This window comes from Chiloscyllium punctatum, chromosome 18 (genome assembly GCF_047496795.1).
Source record: "Chiloscyllium punctatum isolate Juve2018m chromosome 18, sChiPun1.3, whole genome shotgun sequence".
NCBI classification, from domain to species: domain Eukaryota; kingdom Metazoa; phylum Chordata; class Chondrichthyes; order Orectolobiformes; family Hemiscylliidae; genus Chiloscyllium; species Chiloscyllium punctatum.
This window is the reverse complement of record NC_092756.1, coordinates 94651590-94677752: the sequence shown is the minus strand read 5'-3', so window position 1 is coordinate 94677752 and position 26163 is coordinate 94651590. Positions and strand designations below refer to the sequence as shown.

Here is a 26163-nt window from a genome sequence, read left to right as displayed (position 1 = left end):
AAATGCAGTTTTCAATAACCGTCATGCTTAATCCAACTGGATAATAAATTATTGTGAAGGAGGCACCAATGGTGGGGCAGGGCAGTTCAGGGTGAGAGGTCATGAAATGGTATCTCCAGGCATGTTCTCATCCAGAAGTGGCAACTGGAGTTGTTTCTCTTTTGGGACAATTGACTGCAGATGGAGTTCTGGGAAATGTGAGTGGCTGCTTGTGGCAACGTTAGGGCTCTTCAATTAATGACTGCCAAGCGAATCTGACTTTGGCTTTGGTCCTGTTTACCTTGAGTAAGCATCTCGAATGCCCGTCTTTGCTCTCAACTGCTCCAGTTCCGTCTGCATCCTCTCCACCTCTGCCATCAACTGCTCCTGTCAGGAGATTAAAGCCAGTTAATCACCCCAAGACCAAACACACAAGAACCCAGACACACCAACCTCACTGGCTCCAAAAAAAAGCAACGTTCAAACCACCTCCTGTTTTATCAAGGTCCCTGTTGACCAGTGACAGAAGTGTCAGCTGTCAGTCAGAGGTTGACACCATCATGTCAGAGTCAGGAAGTCATGTGTCCAACCCCTACTCCCTTCAGAAAAGCAACCGTGGCAGTGCAATACTGAGGGAGTGCTGCATTCTAGCAGGTGCCTTATTTGAATTATCAGCGAAGGTTCAGATGGACATAAACGATAAAGTTGAAAGATGGGTCAGGGATTTTCCACAGGTTTAAACTGCCATTTGTGCCCTAACCAACAACAACAGAAACTGGTTGTTTATACCACAGCTATTTGTAGGATCCTGCTGTGTACAAGGTAGCTGCTAAATTTGCCTGCAAATCTTAAATCCACAGACACGTCCACATAAAGCAGACTGACACTCCCACTGCAGTACTGAGGGAGAGGTGAACTCTGTGGGGATACTACCTTTCCCATGTTCTCTCGAGGTTGCTTCTGTTCTGTCAGATGGAGATGAAAGATTCCAAGATACGATTTCAAAGAAGACAAGGGAGATATCCTGATGTCCAGTCTACTATTTATCCCTAAACCAACACCAATGAAAACAGATTATCTGATCATTATCCCACTGTTGTTTGCGATAACCACACACTGCACTCCAAGCAATTCAGTGACATCTGTCCAAGCCTCCTGCAAAGCAGCAGCCTACAGTCAGCAACAGGAAGAGGCAATTCACCCCCTTTTAGATTGTTCTATCATTCAGTGAGATCATAACTTATCTGTATGTCAGCTCCTTTGAGTTATCTTTCCTCCATATTTTTTGAGATTGTAAAACAGTTGAAGATTTCAATTTGTAAAGCCGCAATTGATCGCCAGGATCCAAAAGTTTCTTGGGGGAAGGTCAGAGATAGGGAGAAAAGGGTTTGCTCAATTCACAGGACTCTCTGAATTCCAAAACATCCCAGCTCAAACTTCATGATCTGTCCCAACATTCTTGATTTGCCTATCAGAGGAAGGAGTATCTGTATAAAGGATTCAGTCAGGGCAAGGAGGGAGATTTATGAGTGAAATATCCTGAAAAGCTTAAATATTGGAACAAACAGCGTGCTCTTTTCATCACCATTTATTGGGACATAATTGCTGGAGGAGGCCATTTAGCCCCTTCAGCCTGTTTCACAATTGAATGAGATCATGGCTGATCTGTGACTAAAACCCCTCAATCTCAGATTTAAATTAAACACAATTGATTGAGCATCAACTGGTTTGAGGATGATAATTCCAATCTTTTCTACCATTATTTTGTGTGCAATACTGTTTCCAAGGGTCTGATTTCAATATTGTCTTAGTGGATGACTTTTGAGTTAAAATCACCCCCGTCATGTCATTTCAGATCCTGGCCTCAAGCCCTCACTCCCAAACAGCAGAAATAGTTTGTAAAAAGTTTGTATTTGCGAATGGGATTTGGATGCTGTACATAAATGCCAGTACAATCCACGAGCATTAAAAAGTATTGCAAGTATATTGTTTATTGTTACTGGAGGAAGAATATTCGCATGCAACTCCACATCTTCACCTTCAGTCTTGCCATGCATCCTGCAGATGTCACTGGACACCAATCAGTTTCCTCTCTCTCCCTCTCACCACTTAACCCTGAGCCCAGGGATATGGTCATTTGCAGAGACACCCCTGCCGTTGTGGTCAGCTCACTCAGCACCAGACATGAAGGAAACCTGGTGCCTCCAGCTCTGTGTGTTTCATTGTCATACTGAGTTAGGCCTTTACCTGCTGGGGCACTTGAAGGACCTTAGCAATTCTGCTTTCTAATTATTCACTATCTTAGTCTTTAAAATGTTAATATATATTTGAAAGTATGTTGCATATTTAAATTATGAAAAGAAATATTTACAATGCAACCGCACACTTCATAGTATTGCAAACTGATCATTTATTCTCTGAAATAAAAAAAACAAACAGAAGAGCAACCAAAAGTTGCTTTATTGTTTACCTGATTGACCAGCATGGATTTAGGGTTTCTCTTCAATTTCTGCTAGTAACCAGAATCTTCAGTGGCAGGTCTTAATATAGACCAGGAGAGGAGCAGTGATGGCACTGATGGAGATATTTACTGGGCAAGATTATATGTTTTTCATTCAGACGCTGGTGGGGGTCTGGAATGCACGGCCTGGGGGAGTGATAGAGGCAGGTAACCTCAAACCTCTTTAAAAAAAAGTACTCGGATGAACACTTGAAATGTCACAACATTAAGGCTATAGGCCAAGTGGGGTGAGTGTAGATTGAGCATAGTTTTGGCTTATTGGGCCGAAGGGCTTCTTCTACATTATATAATTCTCTGGTCAACTTACAGAATCCTTTTAACATTTTCGACACAGGGCCATACTCAGTGGAGTTGTATTAACCTATGGAAACACAGTAGATCAGAGACTGGGAATTCTGCAGTGAGTAACATACCTCCAGATTCCCCACAGCGTGTTCACACACTGCAAGGTACAAGTCAGGACAGTGATCTAAGAAAACTTAAGTATTAGAAGGAGGTATAGGCCATTTGTTCCCTCAAGACTGTCCGCCATTCTTTAAAGTCACAGCTAATCTGACCAGGCCTCACCTCTTTTGTGTCAAGATTAGAGTGGATACTGCCTGAACTACTATGGGCTTTTCCAGCACCACTGTAGTCTTGACTCTAATCTCCAGCATCTGCAGTACCCACTTCTGCCTCACCTCTTTTGTGTCAGCTCCTCACTGCCCTCCCTGTTATTTCAAAAACCAATCTACCTCCTCTTGAAATACTTCCAGTGATCCAGGCTCTACAACCCTTGTTATATCTGGTCTGGATTCGGATTTCAGAGGTGGGTGTTGGAGTGAGTCTCAAGTTCACTCAAACAATGATTTGGCTTTTCTCACGAGCTCTTCAACTCAATATGAGTTTGGTGAATCCTGTGGCAGGGAAAAGTCAGGAAGTCAATGCTCCCATGGTTGCTTTAAAGAGTCAAAGATGTCACATTGAAAGGGCACGTAGGTAGGCATTCAGCCCTTACAAGCCATCCTCGAGTTCTTGGAGGATGGTTTGGGTGGGGGGGATACACACACACACACACACACATCCCGTCCTTCCCACCCATCAGCCTGCTGCCATTGGCCACTCTCCTGATCCTGTCCCCATTTCTCCCTTCAAGCCTAAGCCCCCTTGGAAGTTCAGACATCTGAATTGCAAAAACTTGCATCTAGTTGTCCAGAACCTGATTTTCAGCTGTTCACAGAACTAAGTTCCTCCTCCTACCCTTCTTCTCACTCCCTGGAACAATTGGATTCTGGCCAATAAATCCTTTCAATTCCAAGATCGGTTGTGGGAAATTGGTCATTTGGTCTATTCAGGATTGGAGTCCATGGCACTTGGTCCAGTACTGAAGGATTTTTGTGTAACCATTTAGTTCAAATGGAGAAAAAGATACCTTGTTGAGTAGCACTTCCTCCTGCACCTTTTTGATGTTTGAGAGCTCCTGACTTAGTGCATTCTATGAGGCGAGGAATTAAAAAAGGGAAAGGAAAGAGACAGAAAAGGAAAGACAGAGATTAGATTTTCACAGTCATTAGGCAAAGAGGGCAGAAAGGTTGTCACATGAAATGCACAGCAGACAAAAACATGACAGAAACTGTTCCTATTTCAGCAGATGTAAAGCAAGTACAGTAACAAGGATACCCTGTGGCACAATGGGTAGTGTTTCAGAGCCACGAGCAGTTGGTTCAAATCCTGCTCCAGGTCTTAATGGCCAAGGAAGATAGGTTTATAATGTGACTAAACAGGTTAAGTATTAACCTGCAAATCCTTCCAACACATGCCAACAGCAGGTGGGTGCTAAAAGCAGGAGAGATTTCTGGTCAGCTGAGTGAGGGAAAGAAATTGGAGCCTCTCCTACTGCTTTCCATAGTTTGCCAGTTGCCACAGCAATGTACCCTCCCCAAGTGAACAAGAGCACACCATCATCGAAACACATCGCGGATGTGAATATCCAACCACATTATTTTCATTCATTAGGTGCATCTCAACAGGGTACTCCTTAGTGTCTCCTATCGCAGAAACCTGACACTTATCTGAAGAGGGCTAACCTGCGAGTTGATGGGGAAATCTGTGGAACTAACTCAGGCAACTCTTTCACCGAGTGTGATGGGCCAAATGGCCTCTTTCTGTGCCGTAAGATTTGATACCCATTATATTTCTCCAGGCAGCCATCTCTCAGTCACAAGGTCAGGTCCCACACCAGTCACTTAAGCCCAAAATCATTCCCAATGCTCAGTCTGAGGGAATGCTGCACTGTCAGAGGTCCTGTCTTTCAGACGAGATGTTAAAACAAGCTCCTGTTGGTCCTCTCGGGTGGATGTGAAGGACGCCTTCGCACTGTTGTGAAACAAGTGAGAGAATTCCTAGCAGGGCCCTGGAAAATATTTATCACTTAACTATCATAATTAAAATGTTGATGGATACATGCACAATTTCATTGCTGCTTGTTGGAGCTTGCTGTGTATAAATTGACTGCTGTTTCCTATTACATTAACATTATGAGATAACTTTATTGAACATAGAAAATACTTCATCGGCTGTAAATCTCCACGGGATGCAAAAGGCTCGATATAAATGCCAACACCTGTTTTACTCAGCAATGTAAACCATGCAGACCTTCGAATCATACTGCACTCTTGATGACTATGTTCCATTGATTAGGTTCCCTACAGTGTGGAAACAGGCCCTTCGGCCCAACGAGTCTACACCAACCTTCTGAAGAGTAACCCACCCAGACCCCATTTCCCTCTGACTAAAGCAACTAACACTATGTGCAATTTAGCACGGCCAATTCAGCTGACCTGTACATCTTTGGGACTGTGAAATGAAACCAGAGCACCTGGAGGAAACCCACACAGACACGGGGAGAATGGGCAAACTCCATACTGACAGTCGCCCGAGGATGGAATCGAACCTGGATCCCTGGCGCTGGGAGGCAGAATTGCTAACTACTGAGCCTTTGTGCCACCCCATTGTTTCAATTGATGCTGCTTCTTCAACCCTAACCCTCAGCTACATTCCTGTTCAATCAGTTTTGCTTTTACACGGGAATGTTGGAAATAGGAATAGGTTATTTAACCTCATGGACAATGCCCAGCAATCAACTATTATTCCCCTATCTCAACCTTATATTCCCATACTGTACCCATTTCCCTTGATGTCTTTGTAGAAATCTATTGATCTCTGTCTCATCAGTTGAGTGAGAGATGCCTGGCTGCACCTGCTCACCCATCTTTCCTCGCCACACATTTCTAGTAAGAGTGAGTTCTCACCTTCTCTTCCAATGCTGCCATCCTCTCCTTCAGATGAAGCTGTAACCGCTCATTGGATTCAGAGAGGAGTTTGTCGACAGTCTCTGACAGGCGCTTGTTATGCTCGTCGTTCATCTTCTCCCGCTGCCGAGCCTGCGCACAGGAACGACACGGGTTTAGACACGCAGTCCGCGTAGCCTCACGATGTGCTGGGGCCAAACCTCAATGATCAATCACCACCATTACCACCTCTCAAAGCTGGGGAAGGATAAAATCCACCAGGAACGGGCTAGAGAAACTCAGCAGGTCTGGCAGCATCTGTGCAAAGAGAGGAACAGAGTTAATGTTTCCAGTCTGATTTGACTCTCCTTCAGTTCAGTTCGGAAGAAGACTCATCATGGCTTTGAAAAGTTAGCTCTGTTTCTCTCTCTCCAAAGATGGTGCTAGACTTGCAGAGTTTTTCCAGGATTCTCCGTGTTTGTTTCAGATCTCCAGCATCTGCAGTATTTTGCTTTTATTCAAGTATTGTAGATCTGCTAGGTTTCCTCCCAGAGTACTCTGATGCATGGAAGCCAGGATGAGGATGGTGATAGACTAGAATTCCAGAGGGCTATCGTAATGCCTCAAGGGGTCCTGGGTTCAAATCCCACCATGACTACCGAGGATATTAGAAATCAGTTCCATGTGCTTTTCATTGCATTTCAAAAGATCTTACAATTTTTTGGAAAAGTCAAGTGCAGGCTGGAGTCAAATAATCCACTTCAATTAAAAGTACAGGTAGATCTTCTATAATGCGATGGTTGCATTCTTGTGCAACTCTGTATTATTAAAAAATCGTGCTTTAGAAACAGTGCCTATAGTGTTTCCACAGTAATCACATTACAGCTAACACGTTTTAAAAGTTTGTGCTCCCAATTTGTCAATCGTGTTACAGCAAATTCGCTTTAATGAAACATGTGTTATAGTAGAACAACCTGTACTCCCTAATGTGATCCTGTCCTGGGAAGGTCATGTGGCTCAGTGGGTACCTACGGGCCAGAGGCCTCCAGGATACAAGACCCATCTTAGGAGTTTCTAGGAAGGAGTGCTCATGACCCAGCTTCACATCCTGACAGTCAGGTCAGGAAACCTTCCACCATGTCACCACACAGGGGCAAGTGTGTGTGTGTGTGTGTGTGTGTGTGTGTGTGTGTGTGTGAAGCTACAGCACAAAGTGAAAAGTGATCGTTGATATTTAGTTTCCAGATTTGTTTGAATGAGTCTGCAGTATTCACATGTGATTGAGATCCTTCAGTGTTTGTTGGTGCCGTCTCGGCTGATCAAGGATAAAAAGTGTTCCTGCTTTGGGACAGTAGGAGACTTTACCCTTTGCAGCTCCTGGTTTTTCTCTTCCAGCTCTGTCTCCAGTTGACATAGCCGCTCCTCGATGTTCCCATGCCTCTCTTCTGCCTGCATCAGAGAGATTCCAGAGTTAGTCTGATCCGATTACATATCGAGATGTAAAGAGCAGGAATGGTCTCCTAGCTCTACCCCTACCTTGGAGCAGTGCACTCACCCTGAATGAGGCCTAATGTGATTTGGTAATATTACCACATGATTAACCCAGAGACCTGGACTTACATTCTGAGGCATGAGTTCAAATCTCAACATGGAAGATGGGGGAATTTAAATTCAATGGATTCATAAATCCAGATTGAAATGCTCTTCACATTAATAATAGAAAACATAGAAAATGGGAGCAGAAGTAGGCCATTTGGGCCTTTGAACCTTCTCCACTATTCAATAGGATCATTGCAGATCATCCAAATCAGTCCTCTGTGCCCACTTTCTCACATATACCCTTTGATCCTTTAGCCCTAAGAACTATAGCCAACTCCTTCTTGAAAGTATTCAATGTTTTGGACTAAATCGTTTTCTGCAGCAGAGAATTACTCCCTAAGTGAAGAAAATTCTCCTCATCTCAGTCCGAAATGGCTTACTCCGTATCCTTAGTCTGGATCTTAGTCCTGCCATCCCAGGAATGATTATTAGAGTACTAGATTGTCATAAAAACATATATGGTTCAATAATGTCTGGCAAGGGAGAGAATCTGCCATCCTTACACAATCTGGCCTACATGGGAAACTCCAGACTCACACTAAAACGATTGGCTCTTTTTAGCCAGGCAAGACACTGAATTGTCGGTGCCTCTTGTGACTTTCTGCAGAGAAATTAGGAATGGGAATTAATTGCTGGCCTTGCTAGTTGTGCTCTCATTGCATGAACGAATTTCACAACAAAATGAAACTACGTCTGCCTCAAGGTCAGGAGGTTGTGGGGCAGAATCCCACTCTGGTGACCTGAGGGCTCATTCCACGCTGACACTCCCAGCGCAGAGTCAAGGATGGGCTGCATTGTCATGGCTGCACCTTTTAGATGAGCTATTTAACCAAAGTCCCATTGGGAACAGAAGCAGGCCATTCAGCCCCTTAAGCCTGTTCCACCATTCCATGAGACCATGACGGATCTGTGGCTTAACTCCATATATCCTGCCTTTGGCAATATCCCTTAATACGTCTGCTTAACAAAAATCTGTCTCAGATTTTAAATTAACAACTGATCCTACATCCACTGCCATTCGGTCTCCATGCTTCTACATTGCAAGAGCGACCAGATTGAAAGGGTTTTCAAAATGACTGGGTGAGGGACTTGCTGACGTGAGTGAAGGGACCCAGCGTGGAGCTTATAGGGACCTGGATGAGCCCAGTATATGGAACATACCTTGTTCAGAGCAGCCACTCGCTGTGCTAGTTCAGCCTCCACCTCCGGGAGAGTCTCAGCCTTCCTCATTGTTTGCTGCAGCTTCTGTTTAGAGGAATCCAGCCATTCCTGGAGCTGCCGACTCTTCTCCTCACTCTGAAAGAGCAACACACACACGTGGGCACACAACACACACACACAGACATACACAAATCTCTGGTGAGACTGGACAGCCCAGTAATGGCCCACTCTGACCTGCATTAGCTCCCTCAGAGGATGGATCCCAGCATTCACCCACACCAAGTCCAGGGCTTTATACAGACAGGAGCTTATTATTAACCTTTATAAACACTGATTGGGTCACATTGGGTGAATGGCAGCCAATCCTGGGCAGAACTCTTTAAGAAGGGTGTCATGTCTTTGGTAATCATTCATGGGGATTCACTAAGGTATTACCTGGCACCTGCATGAATGTGCGGTGACAGGGAATGCTGTTAGAGCAGAGGTGGGGATTTGTTTCGGAGTTAACCCTAACCCTATCACAGGTGGAGGGGGAGGTGAAGAGTAGGGAGACAAAGTTGGGGGGGGGAATGGAGGTGAAGGGCTTAGGGTTGACACTAAGTGAGGGGAGGTGAAGGGGCAGGAGGCAAAGAGTGGGGATGTGAGGTTGGAGGGGAGGTGAAAAGGCAGAGGTGAAGGGGGGAGGCAAAGAGGGGAAGTGAAGAAGGGGCAAGTAATGGATAGGTGAAGAGGGGGTCGATGAGTGAGGGGATGGGAAAGGTGAGGAGAGGGTGAGGGAGGAGCTGAAGAAGTTCATAATCATGAAGGGTTTTGACAGAGTTGTCAGAATACACCTTTTCCACATACAGTTGGTTGGTAACCAGAGGATGAGTGAATTATAACAATTGGAAGAGAGAGAGGGGCATTTTTTTCCCTGTACACAGAGCAAGTTGTCACGATCTGGGACACACAAGTTAAAAGGACAAGTGGAAGCAGTTTCAACATTGTCATCAGAAGGGGGTTGGATAAATTCTCAAAAGGAAAATATCTGCTATGGGGAAAGAGCAGGCACAGTGAGACAGATTGGTTAGTACTTTTGAAAAGAGCCAACCACGCAGAAATGTGCTGAATGACCTCCTCTGTGTCATAAGATTCTACACATTTGTAAGGAGCTTGTGAGTCTTCAATAAAGGCTGCTTCACCCAACGAGCAAGAAACAGATCAAACTTTGACTCTTCGATAATCCAATTTTGTGACTGATGACTGATGAAGGGAAGTTTTACACAACAGTCAAACAGGTTCCTTATCAACTTGTAAAACCTTCTGACACACACCAATGCCAGTCAGTGACAGCAAGAGAGGTTCCTGGTCAGCTGTGTGAGGGAGAGAACATTGGAGCCTCCAGCATCATTATCTACAGCTCCAGAGTGCAATTTGCAGGTAAAAATGTAAATTGCCACAGCAACCCAGACTCTGAGTGACCAGCAACAGAGAGATAGAGACAGCACTGGTCAGTTCTTTTGTGTCCAGACCGAAATCCATGATCTTAACAGTCAGCAGCAATTCAACAAATTACAACCTTGTTAAATACTGTATTCGACTTCTGCCCTGACCATTTTAATTGAGCCGAAAGTATTATCTTGCGGGAATAGATCCAAGAGTCACATAATTTACTGATGACCAAAGTGGAACAAGTCCAGTAGTTCCATTAACTGAGAAACTGTCATAAGGGAACTCAACTTCTGACTGAAGGCTAAAATCTGGGCCTTGCCTTAAGGCTTTGGACAGGGTGTGGAGTTCTGTTCCTCTCCGTTATCTTGCCCCTTCGCAGACCCTCCCAGTGGCCGTGCAGTTTACAATGGACACTGGGGCAGAGGGCAGAATGGGACCAATAATGTGGGATTTCAATTCTGTGGAAAGACTGAAAGAGATGGGGGCGGTCTTCACCACTAAAAGTTAAAGGGGAGGTTTTATGGAGCTGTTGAAAAGGTGGAAGGGTTTTGAGAGAATAGATAAGGAGACGGAGGTCTAGTGGCCCAGCGGGTAGCATCTTTATCTCCAAGTAAGATCTCTGGGTTTGACTCTCACTGGAGAACATATCAGCCAAGGTAGGTGTGTTCACAATGTGGTCAAGAGTGCATTTTGCTACAGGAACTCAAACTTCCGGCAAGGGGGCACACGAGTGGGGATTGAACTTGTGCCCTTCCAGTTTGTTTTGTTTGTATTGTTCGGAGAGGGGGAGATTACGTGGTGGTGGTGCAAGGAGATCTGCTGATCTTGCCCAGTTCAGCCTAGATGTGACTCCAGATCCAAAGCAACATGGTCAACTCCCAATGGTTCTCTGGACAACTAGTGCTATGCAATAAATATCACTCTAGGCAGCAACACCAACATCACATGAACAAATTGGAAAAAAATAAGGACGTGAGCAGAAGAACCAGAGAGTAGACGGGAAGCTTTAAAACAGGAATGCATTGCCTGGAAGAGCAGTGAAGGCAGTTAATAACTTGGTAGTAAATTATTCTTGAAAAAAGAAATATATAGAGAGCTATGGGGCAGAAGGTATGATTAACTAGACAACTATTCAAAGAGCAAGGACAGGCATGAAGGGCCAAGTGGCCTCCATCTTTTGCTGTCAGATTTTATGAAGAAAAGTGGTGAAATAGTCATCTTCTCACTCAGATGACACCTTCCATAGCACCATGAGGCAGGAGAGGAGTATTCAAACATGTAGTGAGGCCAGTTGCTTCCAGTTGTTTGCTCACACTACCATGCCTGGTTAACACAAGCCCGTCCCAGAGATCAAGAATAAACTAGAGGAACATTGAATGCGTGGTTGATCAAGGAGGTTGGTTTTGACAAGGCTTTTAAAAGGAGAGTTTGTAGAAGATTGGAGCAAGAGGACAATGTGATGGCAGGAAAATAGGAGTGTAGGGTGGGGGGTGTAGGATACCTGTTAGGCTGCAGGGTGATGCTTGGAAAGATATGCCAACAAAGAGCAAGATGATGGTTTCAATGCATCGGGTCCTGGAGCCTAAGGAGATTGCGAAGATTGCAAATGCAAAAGGTGATGGAGATTCACTGTGTGACAGTGTGTGAGATATTCAATCACTTGGAGATGTTTACATAGGCATAGAGCGAGGGGTGGGGGAGGGGTGTGAGGCACTGAAAAGAGTGAGGAAGAGGTCTACAAGAACTGTCCCAGGGATAAGGAATGTCAGCTATGAAGATTAATTGGAGAGGTCAAGTTATTCTTGCCAAGGATGAGGAATGTCAGCCATGAAGATTAATTGGAGAGGTCAAGTTATTCTTTCCAGGGATGAGGAATGTCAGCCATGAAGATTAATTGGAGAGATCAAGTTATTCTTTCCTTAGACATCAGTTCGAATGTCCAAAATCCTGAAAGCTCTGGACAAAGTCAATAGGGAGAAACTGTTCCCACTTATGAATGGGTTGAATGGCCTCCTTCATGACCAGGCTGACTTTGAGCAGAGTTTCCAGTTTCTGCCATATTCTGCTTTTATTTAAAACTTTTGTTTGGCCTGTTCAGTTCTCTTTGTGACCCAGATTCAAGAAAAAATAAGAATAGTTACCTGCTTGAGGAGGGACTCCTTACTGGCCAACTCATTCTCCAGTTTATCATTGGCATCGTGAAGTGATGTAGCTTCTCGCTGTGCACTGAGGTAGCGTTTCTCCAGTGTGGTTATTCTCTCTTCCATGTCTTCTCTTTGAGCTAAGGCCTGCACAGGGAAAATGAAGAGGGACAATCTACAAATAGACCTGAAGTGACCCCCATATCCCACCCTACACAGACAGAACTTGAACAGTGGCAGCAACAACAGCCACTTGAATTTATACAATAGACCTGGCTCACATCAACTCGAGCATCCCAGCCTGCCTTAATCCCTTGCAGTTTGCCGACTGGTACAACAGATCCATGGCAGACACCATTTCCCTGGAACATCTGGACAGGAAGGATATCCATATGCTAACCAACTACAGCTCTGCCTTCAACACTAGAATCCCAACCAAACTGATCTCAAAACTGCTAGACCTAGGTCTCTGCTCTGTCCTCTGCAACTGCATTCTCAGCTTCCTGACCCACAGAGCGCAGTAAAGACAGAGTCGTAGAGATATACAGCATGGAAACAGACCCTTCGATCCAACCCGTCCATGCTGACCAAATATCCTAAATAAATCTAGTCTCATTTTCCAGCATTTGGCCCATATCTGTCTAAACCCTTCCTATTCATATAACCAACCAGATAACTTTTAAATGTTGTAATTGCACCAGCCTTCACTTTATACCCTGGCAGCTCATTCTATACACACACCACCCTCCACATTAAAACAGCACCTCCTCCATGATAATCCTCAAAACAAGAATGTGTACTCAGCCCCCTACTTTACTCACTGTACACTCAGAACAGTGTGATCAAAGTTTGTGCGAACGCCATCTACAAATTCACTGATGTGATAATGATGCTCGTTTAACAAGGTTATGCTGTCCTTGGCTGTTTTTTTGTAGAGGTCGTCAAAGTAGCGATTCCAAAAAGTCTGGCTTGGATAGGTTTAGGGCCAATTTGATTGTACAATGAAAGGGGAGTGGCCAGTTCTCCCAGATCAGCTTTCCTCTGGTTTGGTTTGGTTTGGTTAGCAAGCAGTAGTGCTTTGAAGTTGTTGATCCAAGAAACAGCTAAATAGAAGAGGGTGTTCCATGCTGCCATCTCTCTCTCTCTCCTCTATAACCCTGTGTTTTGTGCCAAGGGATGTTTATGGGGATTATTGCAAGTATTGGGAACAGCATCATTAAGATGGTATAATCTGTTGGGTTTTCGGATAGGTTACGTTATTCTGTACACCGTTCTCTTTTGTTTGTCTTTCATTTGGTAATCTTGTAAATAAAATCGATTTTATTTAAAACTAAGTGGTTTGACCAGCTGCATCATTTCTGGAATATCTGCATTACACCTGCTTAAAACAACTAGCAAAGTTAGGGTCTGAGCTACACTTACTTGAAATGTTTTGAGGGGTCTGGCCTGGTCCGTAACCCAGATGACACAACCATTGTAGGCTGGACATTAAACAATGATGACTCAGAAAATAGGAAAGAGATAAAATGCTTGGTGACGTGGTGCAACGATAACAATTTCTGCCTCAATGTCAGCAAAACTGAAGAACTGACCACCGACTGCAGGAAAAAAGGAGGAAGACACGTCCCCATCTACATCAATGGTGCTGAGGAGGAGAGGATCAAAAGTGTCAAGTTACAACAAGTGACAATCACCAACAATCTGTTCTGGTCCTCCCACGTAGATGCAACGGTCAAGAAAGCACAACAATGCCTCTTCATCCTCAGGAGGCTAAGGATATTTGGTATGTCCAGAAGGACCCTCACCAACTTTTACAAATGCACCCATAGAAAGCATTCCATTTGGGTGCATCATGACTTAGTACGGCAACTGCTCTGCCCAGACCATAGAAATGACAGAGTTGTGAACACAGCCTAGACCATCACGCAAGCCAACCTTCCATCCATGGTCTCTATCTACACTTCCCATGGCTGGGGAAAGGCAGCCAACATCACCAAAGACCCCTCCCAGCCCAGTTGTACTCTCTTCCAACCTCTTCCATCAGGAAGATATGGAAGATGCAGAAGATACAGAAACTGAAACACACGCACCAACAGCTTCTTCCCCACTGTTAGTAGACTACTGAATGGATCTCCTTAATTTCAAATCTAATGTTGATGTTGCTTTGTGCACCTCCTGTGCAGCTTTAACCTTGTATACCTCACTCTGTCTAGGCACCCTATGATCTGTATGTCCTTGTTTGCTATGATCTGCCTGTACTGCACGCAAAACAAAACTTTTCACTGTATGTAGGTACATGTAACAATAATAAATTAAATCAAATCAAAGATATAGCAGAAATCTCCCAAAGCACTTCACCAGCACATTATCAAACAAATTCTGACACAATTCAACGGAGGGCAATAACTAAGCCAGGTGGCCAAAGGCTTGGTCAAGTTTTAAGATCTTAAGGGAAAGTCATGGCAGGAAGGTTTAGTGACAGATTCTCATATCCTGGGGCCCAGACATGGCTGCCAATGGGGAGGTGAAGAAAATCAGGAATGCCAAATTCTAATCCATCTAAAAAGACAAGGGCAGCAGGTACATGAGAATGCCAACTACTGTACCTGCAAGTTCCCCTCCAAGCCACTTGGAAATATATCATCATTCCATCATTGTCGCTGGGTCAAAATCTTGGGACTCCCTTCTTCAGGACATTATGAGTCTAACTACAGCACATGATCTGCAGTGGTTCAAGAAGATAGCTCACCAATACATTCCGAAAGAACAACAAGGGAGTGGCAAACAAATGCTGGCCCAGCCAATGATACACACAAACAAGAACTAATAAAAATGCCAGAATGGGGAAGTGCACAGGCTGATGGAACGATTGGTGAAGATACAGAGATAGAAGGGTCATGAGACCACCGACAACTTTAGATGAGAATGTAGTAGATGCACGTCCAATAAAAACCTAGAAAGTTGCCAACTCACACTGCCAGCTTTGGCTCAGTGGGGAACACTCTCACTTCTGAGCCCCAAATACACCAGAGACTTCAGCACATAGGTGGAGAGGGACTGTACTGTTCAGGATAGAGGGCTGTATTCTGGGGCAAGAGATTGAAATGACGCCCTTTCCCCCACCAACCCTCCTCCCCCATCTTCCCCATCTCCTTCCCTCTCCCCTCCCGTCACTCTCTTTTCCTCCCACTCCTTAATGTTACTTGAGTATGACTATGGAAGTTCAGGCTAATGCTCTAGGAACACAGGTTTAAATCCCACCAGGGCAACTGGGGAATTTAAATTTAATTCATAACATTTGGAATATTTCCTTGGAGTCAGCATGACAACTACTGCCAGTTCTTGCAAACGTCCTCTTGGTTCACTAAGAACTATAGATAGGAAATGTGCCATCCTTACCCAGTCTGGCCTCCATGTGACTCCAGACCCACAGCGATGGGGTTGACCCTGCATTGCCCTCTGAAATGACAGAGAAAGCCACCCAGTTGAAGGGGCATTAGGGATGGGCAGCAACTTGCCAGCACCCCTTGAAAGAATAAAGAAACCTTTCATCCACTTTAAGAAATAAGAGAAGACCTCCCAGTTCTGTTTGCAGTTAGTCAGTAAATAGAGAGGTCACTGCATCGAAACCCTAGTACAATCAATAGCCATTGAACCAATGTTGATGGTACTCAGCCAACATTTAGTTCACATGACGTTCCTTTGTACAATGTTTGGAGGCACTTGTTATAACATCTTAATTGTTTCCATTAAAACAGGGAACAATGGAGCTTCCCTACAAAGGTATCATTAACATTCCTTACTCAGTTGTTAATTAATTAATTCATTTTTAGTTGCTGCTGGAGTGATTGTCATGAGAAGCCGTGGCCAAAATGTTCACCTCACTAAGAGGTAGCACCTTGTTTAACCTGATGGATTAAGATGTCATCCTTTTGTATCAAAGCTGCCCACATCCCCCACCCTCTGTGATGTGCTGTTATCATTGGCACCGCTTACTGCACTCAAGGTCAGAAAGTTGCCAATGCCCCCATAGGCGATTCAGTTCCACCCACAGTATCTCAGGCTGTGCCCGCTCCCACAGGTACCTCTTTCAAATCTCGCTGAAGCTTGGCGTTCACCTCCTCAGATTTGATGAGGTCCTTCCGTGCTGTGCTCAGCTCCTCCTCGACCTCAGCGACCTTTCGGCAAAGCACGGCCAGGCGCTCCTTCATCTGGAGCAGTTCGGTGCTCTGCCGCTCAATCAGCTCGGAGTCACCATCACCAGCCAACGCTGTGCCGTTGGTCAGCCTCTGCGGACAGGTCAGTGGGAGCAGGGTTAATCAGCCACAGGCATTCCCCTCGCCCCCTCACACAATCGTAACCGCACCAACACCACCTCCCCCTCCCCCCTCACCCCCCCCTCCCCCAGGGCGTGACCACAAGTGTGTGTGGTGCCTCAGACAGATCCAGAGTTGGCACTGACACAATCCCAAGCATCAAAGCCAACAACTGCCAGCCATCACTGTGGCACTGGTCCCTCAGGGATCATTAAAACAGAATAATGAGAGGAGAGATCGTTTAGCTCAGTTGGCTGGATACCTGGTTTGTGATGTGAAGTGAGTCAACAATGTAGATTCAATTCTTGTATTGGCTAACATCACGACAAATAGTTAACTTGCCTGAGGCAGGGCGACTCACAGTTTAAACTCTCCACCAGAATAAGGGCTCTTGTGTTACAGTGGTACCCTGTGCCCTGAGTAAGGAGGCAAGGCTTCAAGGCCCACATGCTCCAGAGGTGCAGAATAACATCCCCGGGCAGGCTGAGCAACATCTAACCTCATTTACAGTCATCTCTCTTTCTGTCTAATTACAGAGCACTCCCACGGCCCTCTGGGACTATGGCAAGTTTATCTAAAACAGTGGATGGGTAATCGGGACAATTCATGCCACAACAACATAATTATTTTCTGGGATTCAGATCACTTGCTAATTTTTTAAATAAAATGCTATAGTGGGATGTAGGCAGCATTGGCTGGGCCAACAATTATTGCCGACCCCAAAGTGCCCTCAAGAAGGTGGCTGTGAGCTGCCTTCCTGAACGACAGCAATCTTTGGGGTCTAGGGATGCCCACAATTCTGTTTGGGAGGGAGGTTTACTAAACTGCTTCCTGTGATGGCAGGATTGACATATGAAGAGAGACTGAATCGATCAGGACATTCACCAAAGTTTAGAAGAATGAGGGGGGGATCTCATAGAAACCTACATGATTCTAACAGGACTAGAGAGGGTAATGCAGGAAGGATATTCCAGATGACCAGGAATTTCAGAACCAAAGATCACAGCTTAAGTGTACGGGATAAGCAGTTTAGGACTGAGATGAGGAGAAATCTTTTCACCCAGAGAGTGTTGAGCCTCTGGAATGCTCTGCTACAGAAATCCGTTGAGGCTAAAATATTGATTGTTTTCAATTAATTTAATGTAGATCTTATGGCTAAAGGGAGGGGAGTAGAGAAGGTGGGAATAGAGACTGTGCTGGACAATCAGCCATGATCAAAACGAATGGTGGAGCAGACTCAAAGGACAGAAGGGCCTACACCAGCTCCTATGCTTCAATGAATTCCAAGACTTTGACCCAATGGCACTGAAGGAACAGTGACATAGTTCCAAGGCAGGATGGCATATGGCTTAGAGGGGAACCTTGCAGTGGTGTTCTTATGCATCTGCTACCCTTTTCCTTCTGAGTGGCATAGGTTGTGGTTCTGGAGAATGCTGTCTAAGAAGCTTTAGTGAATTTCTGCAGTGTGTCTTACAGATGGTATACACTGCTGCTATTGAGTAACTGTCGTGAAAAGGGTGAATGCTGAAGGTTGTGGATGGGGCGGCTATCAAGTGGCTGCTTTGTCCTGGATGGTGTCAAGCTTCTTGAATGTTGTCGGAGCTGCACCCAACCAGGCAAGTGGAGAGTATTTCATCACACTCCTGACTTGTTCCTTGCAGATGGTGGACAGGCTTTGGGGAATCAGGACGTGAGTTACTTGTCTCAGCATTCCAAGTTGCTGATCTGCTCTTATAGCCACTGGCTTGTCCAGTTCAGTTTGTGGTCAATGGTAAACACCCCCCCCCAGGAGTTGATGGTGAGGTATTTAACCATGAATATGTCACTAAATATCAAGGGGAGACATTTAGATTCTCTCTTGTTCGTAATGGTCATTGCCTGGCCCTGGTATGGTGCCAATGTTACTTGCTGTGTATCAGCCCATGATATGGAATTATCCCAAATTTTAACTGATTAATTATTTTTCTGTGACTGTTCTTTGGGAAAAGTGCCTCAGTGTGCCATCTTTTCTTGTGAAAATCTGCAGTTGAGACAGAACTTGAGAAGCCTTCCCAAAAGCCCCAATCTGGACAATTGCCAAGGAAGTGGGAATAGGCCCATCCCAGCTCTGGGCAGCAATTCCTCCCACAACAAACTCCCGATTTTCAAATGCATGCACTCACATCCTGGGCTGTCGTTTCCAGCTCTTCTTCCAGTATCGAGACTCTCTCCAAAGCCACTCGCAGCCTCTCCCTTACCTGCCACACAAAGAGGATTAGCTTGGGCCAAGAGTCACCTGGTTTTCCAGCCAAATAATCTGCACAACCTTTGATAAGAAATGGTAACTGAATAATCAAGAACAATGAGGTTTCTCTAAATATGTATAAAATCATAGGTTAGGCCTCAGCTAGGGCACTGCATTCAATTCTGGAGCGCTGAGCTTTGGAAAGAATGGTTAGGCCTTGGAAAGGGCACAGATTTAATAGAACGGTGCCAGGGGATGGGAATGGAGAGATAGCAGTGGTCAGGATCGCTCTCCTCAGAGCTAATAGGTAGAGACTTCATAAAAATAGGTTCAGATTATGAAAAGCTTTGATCGAGGAGGCAACAGTAAATGTTTCTACTGGCAGGATGATCAGGAAACAAAGGATACAGACAACAAGCATACAAATCAGAAGCAACCCACTCATCCCGAATTTGCTCTACCATTCATTAAAATCGCAGCTGAGCCCACTGTTCCATGTTCCTGAAAAAGGAACAGAGGAACGAAGAGAAGAATCCCTTCTCTTAAGCAGACCAAATCCGATATCCATTTAAAAGTGCCAGCACATGCATGATGGACTGAATGGTCTCCTTCTGTGCTGTAATATTCAATGACAACCTCCACCAAATGCATTCACAAAACTGGCCCACTGTTCAGTGCCATGCAAGGTCCCTGACACAATGAGACATGGGAAACAATGAGAGACAGCACCTTTTCATCTAAAGCTTTATGGTGTTCAAAGAGCGACTTCAAGGCTTTGAGCACCTCAACCTCGCTAGAGACGCCAGCAGGAGACTGTGCTTGACGCTTCACCACCGTCATCCTGAGAGAACGCTCGTGGCGTGACACCAGGCACTCCAAATGTTCCAACAGCAGCTGTAGAGGACAACAATTTGCATTTATATAGGCACTTCACGGCATTCTGGCCTGAGCAAACAGTTCATCTTTAGAACATCAGCACAGCACACATTTCCCAACCCAGCTGCTGATTCTGTCAATGCATGCTCTGGTTGTATCTTGGACCATCATGCTGCCCATTTATCTTCCACAATGACCTATTCCTTTTTCATCCTTCTCCTACCTTCCCACCCTTCCCTTTAGATCCTCAACCCAGACTTGCATTTCTCTGTATTTATCACAAGGCATAATCTCCCTCAGTGTTTGGATAAAGGGCATTGAGGTCAAGTTGCATTTTCCACTCTCTGAGGTGGGAAGTTTAAGTCAGGAACTTTCCCAAACAGGCAGACAGGTGTCCATGGAAATGAGGTCTCCCCTCATGATTTACACTGGGGGAGGGGGGGCTTTAGTGGAGGGAGAAGACAGGGATAGGATTGAGTGAGCCCCAGTGCCGTTGGAGGTGGACAAGGTCAGAAGTCACATGACACCAGGTTATCATCCAACAGGTTTATTTGAAATCACAAGCTTTCAGAACACTGCTCCTTCATCAGGTGAAATGGGGACTTCACTTGACAAAGGTGCAGTGCTCCAAAAGCTTGTGATTTCAAATAAACCAGTTGGATTATATCTTGATGTAATGTGACTTCTGACTTTGTCTACCCAGTTCAACATCGGCATCTCCACGTCACACCTGAAGTGGTCATGGAGGCAGGAAAATTCCAAACAGTCTGATTAGAAAGCCCACCTCAGATCTCAGATTTCTGCACAGTCAGTAGAGAGCTGTTAGACATTCTGGGCCTCACACCAAAGCTCCTGTCCCCTCACATCCACTCATTACCTACCACCATGTTACCCTCATGCTCCCTAACAGTCCCATGACACCTCCATGTCCCCTCATATTGATACTGCCCCTACTTCCCCTCATACACAATGACACCCTGATGCCACATCTATACCCTTCAAAACCCTCACATTACCTCCATGTAACCCCATGTTCCCACATTGCCCATCCTCATGTCCTCTCATTGCCCACACTACCTCATATACCCTCATAGTCTGTTCCTTCATGTCCCCTCATTGCCCATAACACTCCCATGCCCCTCCATACCGCATGCACCCTTGCCACCCTCATAACATTGCAAACTTTCCATACCTCACATTCAATGTGCTTGCATGGCAAACCCAATGTCATCTGCAGCACCACTCATTATGTATCAACTATAGGGACCATATGGAGTTGAAAGAAAGCTGTCACTCACATGATATAGAAAAGAAGCTCTTATAAATGAAATCCATTCAAAAATTTGAATCCTTCAATTTGTAATAAAGATAAACAAGTCTTTACTCGCTAACCACAACAAAACCAGCTAATCCTTTAATTGCCCCTGTCAACCAAAACATGAACTTGGTCTTATGCTATATGGATAGGTTTTGTAGCTTCTGAAACTCAGCTACGCATTCATAATGGGATCTGCTGTGATAAAAGCCCTTTGGACATGTTAACAATGAATCGTACTAAAACTGCAGGAATAAATGGCTAGTGGCTAGTGGCTTTCTCCATGCTACACCAGATGGCCTGTCAATAAAAGCATGAAGCCTTTATACCTGAAAATCGCAGCTTCTCACTGTAACAGAAAACAGCAACTTCTCCTCCTGCCATTTTAAAATGTCCAGGGATGTAAATAATTTCTGATTATGACACTTAAACATAACTTGTGTGCCACTTAAGTGTATTTACTCTCCCTCATAAAATTGTACATCTGCTCTGTGGGTTAAGGTCCTTAGAACAGCAAAATGGGGATTGTCTGAACTTGGCATTAATTTCAAATGACCCTGCTGAGTTTGATTTCGAGCCATACTCTGGTGCTTCCCTTGCCACTAAAAATGGCATCTGGTAGCTCTGGGATGGGTACTGACAGATTCAGGCCCCTCTCGCCATACTAAAAGCCTCCAAATTAGAACTTACTCCAAAAATAAAAGTGTCCAGGTTCTGTTTTAATCGCATTCCAGGTTCTGCTAGTAGTATAGTGATGATTGTTGTATATGTACAGTGTTTTGAATGAATTTACCCTCATGCTATGTGTTGTGTGTAGTGTAGTAATGTATGTAGTGTATATACAATGCTGTGACTCTGCCTAGCAGTTAGTCTGCAAGCTGCACGCACAGAAATCAGACAGTTTGTTGTAATGTTTATTTCAAATTTATAATATGTTTTACTGCTTTAAATACATGAACCCATGGAGTTAATCAATTCCTTATGAGTAATTGATCATTAGACCATCATCACGACGGCAATCAGTGAATTAATAATCCAATCCAGACTCACACCTAGGGGTTAAAAATGTGTTGCTGGAAAAGCGCAGCAGGTCAGGCAGCATCAAAGGAGAAGGAGAATCGACGTTTCGGGCATAAGCCCTTCTTCAGGAATCCTGAAGAAGGGCTTATGCCCAAAACGTCGATTCGCCTTCCCCTTTGATGCTGCCTGACCTGCTGCGTTTTTCGAGCAACACATTTTTAAGCTCTGATCCCCAGCATCTGCAGTCCTCATTCACACCTAGGGGACTATGTTCACGCCTGGGAGTCCGTGTCCATCAATGTTCTCAATACCTATTGCGCAATGGGCACCTCAGGCAATACAGTTCTTTACCTCTCCCTCCAACTTCATTTCGATTTAGTCAATTCCTGCTCTCCCTATCCCCACCCTTTACCCTTGAGAAAGTGCATTAATCGTAATGAGCTAAGCTTGTAAATACTCAATTAAACACCTGCGTGTTTTTATGAGTAGTGGTTACTCATTTCAAAAAACATTTAGATACTATAGGGACATTGGTTCAAATCCCATCACTGCAGTTGATGGAATTGAAATCCAATTAATAAAATCTGGAATTAAAGGTTCTTTTCAGGATTAGAGTCCATGGCAGCTATCACTGATTTTCATGAAAACTCACCAATGTCCTTTAGGGAAGCAAACTTCCCGTCCTTACCCGGTCTGGCCTACATATGACTCAAGGATCCATTTTTATTGGCTTACCACAATTCACTTCTTCAAACAATTCCCATTTTGCTCATTCATAGTTCTCATGAGGTAGAAAGGCATGAGAGGGTGGAAGCACTGAGGAACGCTTGGGATGAGGTGCCTAAAGGCTGGAAGGACTAGGACACAGGGGAAGGGGTGGTAAACAGTAGACCCCTGAAATCATAGTATTGATAGCTCACTGCAGCTTCTACTCACCCGTGTGTTGTTCCTCTCTGCTTTCAACTCTGCGATCTCTTCCTCCCGCTCCAGCAACTGCTCCCGGCACAGATTCAGCTCTTTTGTCAGTACTGCAAATTCCTGCATGAAAGTAAGGAGATTACTTTGAAAACAAGACGCCTCACAGTTTGGGTGGCATTGTGTTACAGTTCACTCAGGGAGTCAAGAGTTGCTGTGGCCAGATGCTCTTTTTTAATTTTTATGTTGCCAATCTGGAGCTATGGGATGTAGGCTCCAATGGTCTCTCCATCCCATCACCAACCGGGAATCTCTCCTGGTCTTACTGCTGCCCTTGGTGGATGTTGGGAGGATCCACAAGTCAATGATCAATCTGCTTGGCTTCTTTCTCAACGTCCCTCCCTCCATTAAGTTCTGGATTGAGATTCGACCATGGAGCTTCTGGGTCAGAGACACAGACACTAGCCACTGTGCCATAAGAGAGATACAGGTTACAATTCTCACTGGTGAAAAGTTAGAGAAAACGAGTGTCACTATTAGAATGCAAGCTCATGACGTGAGGGGGAGAAACCTGGAGAGAACTTAAGGAATGACAGCATACACAGCACAAAAGGTGGTCATTCAGCACATTGTGCTTCTGCTGGCGTTTTGTTTGAGTCATTCCACAGTCTCCACCTTTCCCCATATGCCCCTTCACACATTTATCCAATTCCCTTTGACAAGTGCTCTGCTTTCACTGCCTTTTGCAAGTGGTATATTCCAGATCATTTCTTTCAAATAAAATCTCATCTGGTTGTTTTGCCAGTTTGCCTACTGTGCTCTTGCCATTGACTCTCCTTCAACTGGAAACAGTTTCTCACCATTTACTTGTTCAAAAACTCCTTTAGCTTTGAACATCTCAAGTAATTCTCTCCTTAATGTTCTTTATGCTGAAGAGGACAAACCCAGTTTCTGTAGTCTCTCTTGTTATGCAAGGAGTGAGGTGCATATATATTTTACTAACATTTATTTTTGAGTTTAGAGTTTTGAATTTGAACAAGGGGCATATGGATTTTCAGTGTTGCTGAATGGGTTTAGTGATTAACTTGTATGTAGTTCTGTAGTCATGGTGATGTATTTAAAAAAGGATGAGAGAAATACTTTTTGGTGAGTAATGGGTTTTCATTTACACTGGGAGAATTTTATAAACAAAGTGAGCAGCTATGCATCAGGCTCCAGTTTGGAAAGGTCATGTGCTGATACTTTTTCTCCTTTTGATTCATAAAAATACACACAAAGGAAAACAAAGTTATCTTAGTTTCAGTTCTGCAGAGTTCTTAGCTGGAACTGGATTTATAAAGCAGCTGCTCCTGAAAAAGGATGTAGTCATTTAGAATAGTTTAAAATAGATAACCTTAATGTCAGGAGTTTAAAAGTTCCAAGCCAGAAGTCTTTTGTTAAAACCCAGGGGGGGCTGTCGACAGAAGCTGAAAAAAAAAATCTAGGCTTGGTTGTTTGACAAATCAGAGAAGAGGTTACCAATTCTCGTGACCAGGAATTGAAGCTACAGCTTACTCAAACCTACGTGAGACACAGCGTGGCACTGGAAAGACACAGCAGGTTAGGCAACATCCGAGGAGTAGGAGAATCGACGTTTTGGGCAAAAGCCCTTCATCGTGAATGAGGCTTGTGGGTCGGAGGAGCTGAGAGATAAATGGGATGGAGGGTAGAATTGGGGAGGGGTAAGGTAGCTGAGAACGTGATGGGTAGATGAAGGTGGGGGAGAAGGTGATAGGTCAGACAGGAGGGTGGAGCAGATAGATGGGAAAGGCAATGGACAGGTCAAGAAGGCGGTGCCGAGTTGGAGGCCCGGGACTGGGATAATGTGTGGGGAGGAGAAATGAGGAAACTGGCGAAATCCACTTTAATCCCTTGTGGTTGCAGGGTCCCAAGACAGAATATGAAGCGTTCTTCCTCCAGGCATTGGGTGGTAAGGGTTTGGCGATGCAGGCAGCCCAAGACCTGCATGTCCTTGGTGGAGTGGGAGGGGGAGTTGAAGTGTTCAGCCACAAGGTGGTGGGGTTGGCTGGTGCAGGTGTCCCAGAGATGTTCTCTGAAACAATCCGCAAGTTGGCGTCCTGTCTCTCTGATGTAGAGGAGACCACATCGGGTGCAACAGATATAATAGATGACAGGGACACAGAGGAGAGGCACAGCACTGAGATTCCAAGCAAGATTTCTGAGTGTGTGTGGGAAGGGGGCCTGTTTTTTGTTCTGCATTTGATTGCATATTTAGGAGTCTAAATCAAGGTACAGCTATGATGTTTCTTCTTTCCAAGTCAGAACAAAACATGTTCTGTATTGAACTAAACACAAGGCAGGATTCTGAGCTTTCGAAGTCTGAATGTTATTACAATCCTACATGGCTTCACAGACTGAGCAATGTTTGGTCATGGGCTCCTGGGGCTGAGGCTCAGTCTCAAACTGCAAAACGTGGTCCATATCCCGTCAGTGTAGAAAACAGAGTGCCCACAAGGGAGCTGAAGCATTGGTTCAAGTCGAGAATACAAAGGACACACACACACACACACACACACACACACACACACACACACAGAGTAAAACAGGAATTACAGGAGGCTATTCAGCCTCTCGGGTGCAAATCTGCCATTTTCTAACATTACTACTCAATTTTTAAAACCTTGAAGATAACAGGATGACATTGTTAATATACCAATCAAGAACAGGAGACGATCATTCAGACCTTCAAGTCTGCTCCACCATTCAATATGATCATGGTTGATCCAAGATGGATGAATGGACCAAGGAGTGGCAGATCAAGTTGAACGTGAGGTGCTGCATTGTGGTAGGGCAGGACTTCTGTTCTTAATGGTAAGGTACTGTGGAGACCTGCTGAACAAAAGAGGCCTTGGGGTACAGATTCATAGTTCCTTGGAAATGGAGTCCCAGGTAGACAGGTCAATGAATAAGGCATTTGGTATGCTGGCCTTTACTGGTCAAAGCATTTAGTAGAGAAGCTGGAAGGTGATGTTGCAGATATTAGGTTAGGCCACTTTTGGAATACCGGTGGCAGGATTTGAACTGGCGCTTAGAAACCCCAATGGATTTCTATTCCATTGCCTTAACCATTCAGCCATGACTACATGCCCTCTCCTATAATGCAGTAGTTGCATTCTTCACTCAATAGAAAATTACTTAACAGAAATAATGGGGCCTATGGGAAAAGTGGGGCTAGGGGCAGACCAACAAAACAAAAGACTCACAAATCACTCAAAAAACTCACCCAAAAGCCTAACACAAAGTACAGCACAGCCTCAATGACGGTTTAAACCATATTTATTAATGAAACAAAAGTAAATTTAATACATTACATTGAAAAAATATTGCTAATGCATG

The 26163-nt window shown here is 44.6% G+C and overlaps 1 protein-coding gene across 9 annotated transcripts in view; it reads right to left on the bottom strand.

The window, feature by feature from the left end:
- ppfia3 (PTPRF interacting protein alpha 3) overlaps window positions 1-26163 on the bottom strand; it is a 129594-nt gene that overhangs the window by 48979 nt on the left and 54452 nt on the right. For 6 of the 9 annotated variants that reach the window (XM_072588823.1, XM_072588822.1, XM_072588824.1 and 3 more), the window contains 10 exons: window positions 22789-22890; window positions 19371-19535; window positions 18580-18654; window positions 16187-16390; window positions 12102-12248; window positions 8530-8664; window positions 7135-7218; window positions 5791-5922; window positions 3912-3974; window positions 281-366 (listed from right to left, as the gene is read on the bottom strand). In XM_072588823.1, coding sequence (XP_072444924.1) covers window positions 281-366; window positions 3912-3974; window positions 5791-5922; window positions 7135-7218; window positions 8530-8664; window positions 12102-12248; window positions 16187-16390; window positions 18580-18654; window positions 19371-19535; window positions 22789-22890 — 1193 coding nt within the window. Of the gene's footprint in view, window positions 1-280; window positions 367-3911; window positions 3975-5790; window positions 5923-7134; window positions 7219-8529; window positions 8665-12101; window positions 12249-15500; window positions 15557-16186; window positions 16391-18579; window positions 18655-19370; window positions 19536-22788; window positions 22891-26163 lie in introns of those variants that run through there. The other 3 variants (XM_072588825.1, XM_072588830.1, XM_072588831.1) reach the window with 2 other exon arrangements.